General features: G+C 30.1%; 1 protein-coding gene across 1 annotated transcript; it reads right to left on the bottom strand.

The window, feature by feature from the left end:
* Window positions 1-2,563: 2,563 nt before the first annotated feature.
* Window positions 2,564-5,212, bottom strand: LOC105624808 (synaptic vesicular amine transporter-like). Its single transcript, XM_012206158.1, has 7 exons — window positions 5,119-5,212; window positions 4,830-5,039; window positions 4,227-4,493; window positions 4,105-4,145; window positions 3,604-3,750; window positions 2,976-3,297; window positions 2,564-2,781 (listed from the first exon to the last, which is right to left on the bottom strand). The coding sequence occupies exons 1-7, from the start codon at window positions 5,210-5,212 to the stop codon at window positions 2,564-2,566; spliced, it is 1,299 nt and encodes a 432-aa protein (XP_012061548.1).
* Window positions 5,213-11,692: the final 6,480 nt, after the last annotated feature.

Genomic DNA, 11,692 nt, shown 5'->3' with positions numbered 1-11,692 from the left:
AAATTTCTATAAATTTAGTTAGCTATAGATCTAAAAATATTTTTATTTGGATTATAATAAATCAAAAATAATTATATAAAACACTTAAACAACTAGTTAGAATAGTAAAGCTCTTAAAGTTTTATGTAATTATTTTTATGGCATAATTATTTTTAGATTTATCTATACTGAAAAAAGTCCTTAATTTTAATAAATTATTTGTTTGAATAATATCCACCAACTAAATATTTATTAAATATAAGATATATATATATATATATATATATATATAATATATATAAAGATATATTTATTTGATACAAAAACTATTAATTTGATTTAACAATCATTTTTTTATTGAGTAAATATGTATTTAATCTAGTGAAAATGTTTGATTAGGAAGATTACAGAAAATAATCTCATCTTCTCGTCATCTTCCGTCTCTGACTTTCTACAATCGTTATTGCTTGATATATCTCATTTATTTACTTTACCATGTTATTTTGTCATTACTTCGAAGCTTTGCATCATAAAAGGAGGTCATCAACGTTTCGTTAGGGGCAGTCGAAAAAATTGGATCATCAAGCTCTTCCATTAAATATGAGTACGACGTTCTTTCATCCATTCAGTCGTTGACTTCTTCCCTTCATCGTCGTCATTTGCGTTTTATTACGAATCTCTTCACCTATCTCATTTCTAATAATGTGGTCGATAGTTTTTATGCACGACGCGCTTTTCATATGGAATTAAAGCCGCAATATGGACCCCATACGTATATCGATTTTCTATTTATAGGATATAATTTAATCAGCTTTATATATAATTATTTGCTCGTTATGGAATACCAAAATTGATCTCTTCGGCTAATTACAGATACATACGAAATGATAAAAAGAATGATTATATTGTCTCTGAGGAATTGCAAAGAAATAAAATAAGAGTGAACAAAAGATACACAATTTATATAAAAAAATCATAATACAATAAAATAATTATTCTTTCAATCTTTGTTTGATGCTATTATTTCTATAATATTTATATATAAAGTCATTTACTATCAGAAAAGAAAGAAAATATATTTTATTATCGATGTTACTGAAATTAATATACTTTTGCGAAATATACATTGAGGTATTATGAAAAAGATATGCATACATATTCAATACAGATTCGAAATGCAATGTTAATTATAGCGATATACAATTTCGTAACAAAACTCAACATCGATTGATTAATTAATGACGTTAGTTCTGTACTATTAATAATTTCCAGCACTGCTGTTAAATTAATATACAAAGTTTTTCGAAGGGATATTTCATTTTTAGAATGCTATCCATGTATGTTCCATATGTACGCCCACGGGGGGTTGATGAGAGCTTCTTTCGTGGCGATGGCGGTGGCGCGATTTAACACCCTTGCTAATGACGATCGGCGTTGTTCACCGAGTAAACCCGGGGTGCGAAGTTACGCCCCATTTCGCCTCCTCTCTTTCTGTCTCTTTCCCTCTCGCCATGTTCCTCGTTTACAAATCCTTCGACCATCAACGACATCATCCGTCCTGTTTACGTTTACTCCTCCGATTTCTTCGAAGAAAAATAGTCACGATTTATCTATGTGCTTTCTACGATCAATATTTACGTCAATTGAATAACCGAAATTATTAGACTGTTCGCGTGCGAAAAGTCATACAGCTAGAAAACATTAATACATAATTAAAAATACGAACGATCATTTTATTTTTACTACATTATTACAATACTAAAGATTCAATTAAATCAAAGATTTAAATGCAATCAAAATATAAAAATTTCGTGAAATTAAATATCTAAATTAAGTATATTTCCACTTATATTTGGGAAAATATTATTGATTTTTAACTTTTCCTCGCGTTTCTAATTCTGCACAAATTCCTCATAACATCCGATTTTGCATGCAATCGATCGTGGGACACAATTGAATCGAATACATTGTATACTGTACGGTGATCTACGTGAGCTAATGACAAGTCAATGCTTGCGGCAGTCTGTAGAATTGTTAATGCAACGTAAACGAATTTCGCTGTAGATTGAGTGCATTAATAAGCTTTCAGAGCTATCGATTACAGCGGCCGATCGATCGTCGTCAGTTTCCCACTAACAGAAGCGCGTATTTCTTGTCCTGTATCGCTCTTGCGAATTCAGCGAATTCCTGCTCTTCGATCCGAGAAACATCGTCGTGCCATAGATGACAGTTTCGGGGATGTTGTTCGGCCAATAATTCACTTGGGTTATCAATTACGATGAAAATATAGTTCTGTATAGCGCACTTAATTGGGGACACAATAACATTACTAGACACTATTTTGAGGTGTCCAAAAACAGATTTAATGATATTTAATATGCGATTGTCTACTAAAATGAAGACAATAGCTCGCGAAAATTATATAATAATTAGGAGATATATTGTCTTAAAAAATATAGTAACCGACACAATGTATCTCTTGAAATGGAAAGAAAAAAATGTTAACGTATATAGCAATTTACAAAATTTTCCGAGTTAATTAATATGATATTCAATTTGTGATTGTTGCTAAATGAATTTATTGTCAAAGATCTTCGTCGGAATCGTGAAATCTTTCGTAGGGTGTGATGGATTGTTGAAACGTTTCATAATCCTTCTTTTCCTCTTTCTTTGCCAACAACTTTCTTCGTTCCAACGTGAGATATATTAATAACGGGCAATACGCCACATTCACGATGCCCACGATTCGCATAACCCACGGGAATCCAATGGCTTTAACCATTTCGCCGCCTGTGATGGGTCCTTAAAAAAAAGCGGTTTACGCAGTATATATTTTCTATAATATATTCGAGTTTCTTTTTAAATAAATAAATTGTCTCAATAAGAATTGGCGTCTATCAAGGGCGAATTTCTATCACTTTATATTTCTCTTTAAAATTATTTTCTTTTGTTCTATATATACAATCAGGCATAATTTTTCGATTGGAATATCTTACCTAAGGAGTAAGCTAAACTGACAGCCACTTGTTGGATCGAATAAACGGGTCCATAATTGCCATTTCGATCTACTAAGCTGGCTAGTAATGGTACTAGGGCTGCATCCGCGACACCGATGCCCAGACCCATTCCTAGATGAGGGAATATCAACTGCGACATTGTGTTCGCCAACGGGATTAGAATGGCGCTAACGCCGACCACGAATATAGCCAGGATCGCCACTTTGCTGCGCCCGTAACGATACGCTATTACGCCGAAGAAGTTGGTCCCGATTAAATAGCCCACGCTGTCTGGTATAAATACTGTACCTAGTTGCCATTTCTGCAAAGATTATTAATCAAAATAGTGCTTTTCCGTATTTTAACAAAATTAGAATTTGCAAAATTATTTGCAGACGTCGAGCGTTATTTAAATAATTCAATTAGATTTCTAACTTTTTATGCTTAGTTCATCAACATTGATCAATGTTAACTATAATTTAATAAAATTTTGATTGTTATATGTATAGTGTCTGATTAATTGTGATAATGATTATATGAATAGTACAAATAATGAGTTTATGAAATTGTCCAAAACTTGCCAGTGATATTTTTTTTTGTTTTGAAATAAGATCTCTTTGTTACAAACCTTAGGTTTTATGTGAGTCCGAAGCCAAATCGGCAAGCAAGGCTCTAGTATTGCCATCGGCGAAGTTGAGCACCAAATTGCACCGGAGATAATGAGGATGTGTGGATTAGATAATAAATGTAACCAAGTAGGTTGCTGCTTGCTTGTCTGATATATATGAAAAAATAAAATTTACAATTAACAATTTTCTTTAATATATACAAACAGGCAGAACACTTTAAAATACGGGAAATTTATTATTATTTTAAGTCTTTAGAATAATATAATTCTTGCAATACTATTGACAGTTAAAATTTATTAAAAAATGACAGAATTATATAGCAGACTGTAAATTTACTTTTTAAAAAATGATTCCTTGAAAAAGAATATCTATATCTAACCATATATATTTCGAATAATAAACTTTGCTCTACGCATTTATATTTTATTTGTAAATATAATTTAATATTATCTTAAAAAACATACTAAAATACATTTTAAAATAATGAATGTCACATATACCTCGATGTTTGTTTGAACATCTAATGTTAAAATTTGCAGACCTGAGTGAAAATAATATATTTTGATATTTTATTATTTTTGTGCGCTTTCGACAATTACAATTACAAAAAAAGATTACTTACAAATTAGTATAACAATAAGACTGGACACCAATAGAAATGGTGCCATTTTTCCTTCGAGATCATAGAGCACGGAACCGATCGGATAGCCTAAAAGAACACCTAGAGCGATGCTACCAAGAACGAAACCCATGATTTTAGATCTTTCGTCTTCCTCCGAATATTGAGAGGCGACCAGTGACATGCCGGAAACTGCTATACACGCTGAAGCTATACCTTGAATACTCCGGGCCAAGAATAATATCTCGTATGTTTGTCCAAAAGCGAATACTACGACAACAATGAAAACTTGAGTTTATAGAAGTTCCTTTGAACTTTATTTGAAGTCTTTAACTTCAGGCACTAAATTAATGGTAGTTTCGTAAGAGTAAAGTACGGTAGTTTTGTAAAAACAAATTTAAATTTGACAAAATAATCGAAAATTTTTTTCGGATAATCTGAATTCAACTTGTAATAATATTTAACTGATATTCAACTTTTTACTTCATTTTATAATAAAACAACGTTTTGCCTAAAATCATGAAATGAGACTTGAATCAGGGATAAACATGGAATTTCATTCGTTGGAAAAGCACAAATACGGATGAAAACTCGTCTGTAACTTACGTAGAGCAGCCAGCAAGAGGCTGAGATTTCCCAGGAACAGAGGTTTAGCATAGCCTAGAGTACCGGTGAGAATGCCCACGGCGGGATTCAAAATTAATTGGACCAGAGCCTTTGAGCTTAGCAATAATCCCACTCGACCGTTTTCGTCCTCTTCGACGCTTGAAGTTGTATTCGCGTCGAGCGTGCACAGGTAATCGGGGATAATTGGCACTGAAACATGTCCGAATCAGCGAATTGTTTAGTCCATAATTTGTCCTCTTCGTCTTTCTCGTGGGTTAGTTGTAATTACCGACTACCGTCAACAGGACATTATCCAGGAAGAGGCTGAGATAGACCACTACGATGGTGACCATGCGACTGTTTTTCAAATCACTTAATCTCATCCTTGCTCATTGATCTCGGTTTAAAGTAAAATAAAATTGAATACACTGATACAAGTCACTATATCCACAAAGAATTTAGTAAAAACTTTAGGGATTTATCTTTAATAAAAGTTCGAAAGCAATTTTTTAATTCTAGATAATTAATATATTAGTAATTAATGAATTTTTAAATAGATAATATTATTCAAGTATGAAAGTAAAATATAAAATAAAATTTTTTTAATATTCAGCATTTGAATCTCCAAAATAAATTTTAAGAAAAGAAAGAAACATGAAATGTAAATTATAGATAAGTTCTTTTATTTAGAAATATACTGTTCTGGGCGATCTACATTTCTCCATTTATTTACTCAAAACGAATCTCTTCTGAATTCCAAAAATTGCACGTTTCTCTTTTTTTCTGTCTCTCTTTGTCTCTCTCTCCTCCTTCCCTCCCCTCTCTCTTTCTTTCTCTCTTTTCGTTGACTTGATAAGCACGTAAATCAAATAGTTCGAGAATTTTTCTTAATTTTTCTTTTTTTTTGTCACTTAAAAGGCCGTTCTAAACGTGACTGGAAAGCGAATGAGTTTCGTGCGGGCTTTTATAGCCACTGGAGCTCGTCCTTGCGCAGAAGCTTTTTCATGGGGGGCAACGTGAAGGTTGGTCTGGATAGCGCCGTTTCACGAGCCGATGCACTTTTCGATTTATCTCCATTATAGCGACTTATCGGCCGTCGCCAGCTGCTCTGATTTTCGCGGTTTTCATGATGGTCTTATGATGTGGAAATAAACCTTAGCATGTGGTATAGGAAAACGTCGGCGACGAGGATGACGAAGGAGCTGCGCACGTTTGATAGAATTTTCGGAGGATTGCGTATCGTGTATCTTCTTTTTTTAGATATGAGCTACGTATGCAATTGGTTAAAATTAAAGATTTGACAAATCGAAAATTTTATTACTATTGCGTTTTCGATCAATGTCAAACTTGAGTTATTAAACAACTATCATGATTAAATAATTTTCAAAGCGTAGATAGTCACAGTCAATTATATCAAATATTATTTATTAAAATAATTTGTCTTCATATTTTCAGTTGTTATTCAATAATATATTTATTTGTCTTCATTATTTCAAAAAATAAAACTCGAAAATTCAAATTTTTAAGTACTATTATTTAATTGTAGAAGCTTTATTTATGCATTTTTATTATAACTTCAACATCATTGATGTTTCTTTTACATTTCTTAAAAAAAAAATTAGTTCTAAAACCGTCAGTAACTGCTGTTGAAGTTTGAAAGTTTTCAATAATGGAATAATTTTATCACTGAATTTTAATGAAGGTAGCTTTGCGTTTAACGTCACCAGAAAAATAATTAAAAGGGATGAAATGGGTAAATGACGAATTGTTCTCTCATACATCGCACTGCGGTGAACGCAAATTTCATTTTCGCGAGTCTCTTTGTTGTATACCCGCTATTTCGCTATCTCGTCATCGATATTCCCGCAGAGCACACCTGTGTCCTGCTTGCGAAATTACGATCGACCATAATGCAATTTTGACGTTGAGGTACATACCAAATTGATTCTGCGCCGTGTACGGCGCAGCTTTCCATTCGTATCCTCCTCGCATGGCGAGGAACTTTCGTCGAATTGATCAACGAGCTTGTAAATAATTACAAAGTTCAATGTTTAGCAAGATTTATACTCATATTTATAATCGCGTTTCCGTTAAAGAATTTAACTAGAATCGTGAGATACGATTTATTAAATAGATCTTGAGAGTCAATTTCAAATATCTTACTTATAGCTGCGATTTAATGGGAATTGTATTATGAGATGAAGATTGTCCGAAAAGACAATCTGAGTTTTATTTTATAATTTCAATAATACAAGCCCACAAAAAAAAGTATCCTGTGCTGAGATAAAGATCCAGCTATTCTTATGCATTTTGAGTCGCTAAATACGAATCTGATATAAAAATAGGACTATCCAGAGCAAATTTTCAATCTATATGAATAAAAAATGGAAAAAAATGGATCATTTTTTCGCTCTAGATTGAAAATTTGCCCTGGATGGTCCTATTTTTATGTCAGATTTAACGAAATCAAAATACATAAGAATAGCTGGATCTTCACCTCAGCACAGTATTTTTGTTTGTGGGCTTGTATTATTGAAGTTATAAAATAAAACTCAGGTTGTCTTTTCTAAAAACATTCTAATTGTTTATCAAGCAACACGAAAATAAACTTTAATCTATAAATAGTTGCAGGTTTAATAATCTGTTGAAATAGAGCAATTAATCGAATTATCATTAAAAATAAAAATTGAATAATCGCGTGTAATAATTAATTATTTTTTATTATATAATAATGTATATGTATACTCGGAATACAATGAATATCCAGCAATTATCAAACTAATTTGGCTGATTTTTTTTATAATTCGATCCGGATTGTGTCATTTTCCACAATTTGAATAGAAATAATTATGCATATTTAAAATATAATTTCTTAAAATATTATATTATACATATATTATGTATATTTGACCAAACTACATATTCTTTTATTAATGTTTAAATATTAATTAATTAGTGTATTGTGTTATATAATGTAATATAATTAAAAAATTAAATTAAAATAATTTTTATGTCTTTATTCTTTGCGTATTATATTTTTGCTACATATTATTTTTTTAAGTATTTTATATTTTCCATAAGAAATATGAACATTTCTATGTTATCAGATAATAATTTATTTCCATTTTCTGTATAAATTTGTACAGCATATTTATAATAGTTTACACAAAAAGATTATCTTTTTATTTTAATAAACAATTTTCAATTTTTCAATGTCGTGAAATTTCTGGATAAAAATTATCCTGCTGATTATCCAGCGTATCCGATTTTGCCGAATGGTATCCGGTTATTCGACAAATCTTTATCCTCTATGTCCTTAATATTTACATACATAACAATCATTGAAATTGTCTTATTAATTAAAATTCAAATATTTTTATTTAAAAAATATTATACTTTTGATCGAATGGAATTATACCTTAGGCAACACTTTAATTCATAAAACAAGATGCAAAATATGCGATAACGGCCTATTTTTAAAAAATAATAAACAAAATATTCAGTATGATGTTATTTTAGAAAGCTTTAAATTTTTCGAAGCAATAACGATCTACTGATGGCAATAATAACACGGCTTTGGTATTCGTTATTACCGTGTACACTGTGTATACAGCGTGTTTACGCAAGGTCGCCGTGCTACCATTTGCACATTAAAATTCGAATTGGCAAGTTGTTACGGGAATCGTTCCGCATGTGTTATTACCTTCGAAATGTAATCGCGACAAGTAAATATTAGAAAATATTAAATACCGTCATATTACATAATTATTAAGCCCGCTGCCGGCAATATTGGATTTTAAAGATCGATTTTTGGATTGTGATTTCTGATTGATAAATTTAAATCTATAAAAAATAATTAAAATAATTAAAATCCAACTTCTATGACAGTGAAATCTCATTGTCAAAGCTTTCACAAGTATGTAAGAATTTTTTCAGATTTTTATACGCTGAAATAATATAAGAATCTGAAGTTCGAAGATTCCGGTTACGAAAAGTGAAAATTTCACACTGCCAACAAAGAATTTGTAAATTAAGAAATCAAGAATTAGTAGAATTAATAAAATGATTATTAGACCACATAATTAAGGATTTATAAATCGAGATAACTATTGCTTATCTATTGCAAAAATATTTTGTGTAATTTATTTTATTCAGAATGGAAATTGTATGGAATGAAATAGAGAATGGGAATAAACTATTGTTTCGCGATAATGGACAATTAATTATATATCGCAATGTATTTAGCGATACCTGGATATGATAAAGCTCGTATCATATATATTCTGAATTTTTGATTTAAATATAATTTGCCTATTATTTAACGATTAATAGAGCGGAATAATATACAAATCACCTGATCAAGGTGATATTTCAGTAACGAGAAACTGTGTTATATCGATTATATTAATAATTAATTTGAAATAGAAAAAACGAAACGAAAACTAATTAATGTTAATAATTGGACAGTGAGACATTACATCACAGTAGTTGGAGCGCAATTAATATAATATATTGTTGACAATTTCACATTTGGTTAAATACAAACTAATTGATGTGTGAACATTTCGATTTCTTTTAAATAATCGATAATGTTGAGTATAATTTTCTTTCAATGTCGATACATAAAATTTTTCCAATAATTCCATGACATGTTGCAAGCAATTACTGATTAAGACAGAGGATGAGTTGAAAAATATAAACTTATATCATTTCATCATAATTCAAATAAATTTATCATTATTGTACTCGTTCATAATCACTTGATAAGCAGCGAAGAGACAAAATTCTCAACTGTAAAGTAAGAAAAAGTTTATCCTCTGTCAGTTTTAGAAATTAAATTCCAATTGCGGATCAAGAATTGCAGATCAATTTTATGTATAGACATTGAAAGAAAATTAACTATATTCAACATTGCTGAAGATAATTTGAAAAAAATCGAAATGTTCACACATCAATCAGTTTGTATTTAATCGAATATGAAATATTGTCAACAATATTAGTATAATTGTGCTCCAACTACCGCAATGTATTAATGCGCTCTCACTATCCGGTTAACACTTATTAGTTTTTGTTTGAATATTGAGAACTCTGTTAAAAACTTAATATAATTTTTTAGAAAAAAAACGGATGTTTAACTTACAATTATTTTCTAGGATACATTAAATGCGTGTTGGCGGGACTAAATTATGTACGACCTTGTAATGTTTGTTTGGGTACGCAAGATCATTACAAGTCGAGATGTCATTCATGTGGCGATACTTGATACAGCAGATAGCGCGTCGTGTAATGATCGAGAGTGCCGTGCAAAGAACGAACGATTATTTTATTGCAATGATTAACATGCGCGACCGTGTTTTTGCGAGAGTTATGTTGTGTCATGTACAAATAAACAATGAAGGAATCTAACAATGAGAAAAGCCTCGAAATCTATAAAGTATCGAGCGACGACAATGGAGTGAATAAATAATTATCTTTTCATTCATTGTTACAGAAGTAATCATTGTATGCGCAGATAATAACGATTTTTTCTAGATATTTATAAATTATTTTAATCGTTGCTATAATTAGATACGTCTATTTTTATTTTGCAGATCAATGCAATTTCTATCGCAACCCTGTTCAGTACATCGTATCAGTGTGTGTGAGTGACCGAATATTATTTTTAATATTACTACTCTATAAATCTGAATCAATGGATAATCTCTGATATCAGTGTCAAGTGTATGCCATTGGTAATCAATGAATGAAATGTGAAATCCCTAACGTATCTAAAATTTATTACGTGATTTAATGATTTAACCTTGTTTTAGTGTATAAATTCAATGAATATGGTATTGGAAGAATATGATATTAAAATGAATGTGCAAAAAAGTCAATATTTTAATTATATAATTTTCAATTATCTTATGAACATGCTTGATTATTCCTCCCCCCCCCCTCCTCCCCTTCGAAATGAGATATACGTATGTAGAGAATATCATTATCTTCAAATAGTAAAAGCTTCGAACAAATCTTAAGAAAAAAAAGCCATTTTGCGATATAAACCACCTTAAATTTTGTTCAAATTGCTTTAAATTTTAATATTTTGTAGCTTATGTCAAGCTGATTAAAATTTTTTACGGTACAAATCTCCGAATGTCTTTACTTTAGGTCCTTCGGAAAGTTTTTTATTTTATATGAAATTTTATACAAAATATCGAAATAAATCTTTTTTATTACATATTACTTATATATATGTATCAATGTTTATGATTTCAGTTTTGCGCTTATTTCTCAAAATTACTCGAAACGAATGACATATACGTGATAGATGTCTCATTCCTTTGAGATGCTTGATTTATAGTGAGTCTCTTTGCTTCTCACAAATAGCTTGATTTTCCTGAACCTCCTTGCCTTTTTGGAATTAAAAAATAAAATAGAGCTTTTTTTCAGGATGTTTTATATTATAATATTTTTCAAAATATTAAAAAATATGATATCTTTTTCGTGATATTATGTCTGACGGTTTTTCCGTGACATATAGTATATATATATATATATATATATATATATATATATATATACAGTATATATTCATGATGTATTAGACAGTATTTATAATTAATGTTAATAAAAAAATTTGTTTGAATTATTTTTCCATACAATATATGATATATTCTTCCAAAGATCCTGGAGCAAAAAGACATTTGAAGGCTCATAAGGACTTTTAATCAGTTTGACATGAATATACAAAATATTAAAATTTGAAATAATTTGATCAAAATCCATTTCTCATAAGATTTGTGCGGGGTTCTTTATTTATATTTTATGAAAAATTTATAAAGATGAAAGCATTAAAAATTAAATACTAGATTTTAAAGTAA

The sequence above is a fragment of the Atta cephalotes genome, assembly GCF_000143395.1.
Source record: "Atta cephalotes unplaced genomic scaffold scaffold00089, whole genome shotgun sequence".
Classification (NCBI taxonomy): Eukaryota; Metazoa; Arthropoda; class Insecta; order Hymenoptera; family Formicidae; genus Atta; species Atta cephalotes.
This window is presented reverse-complemented; position numbering and strand designations above follow the sequence as displayed.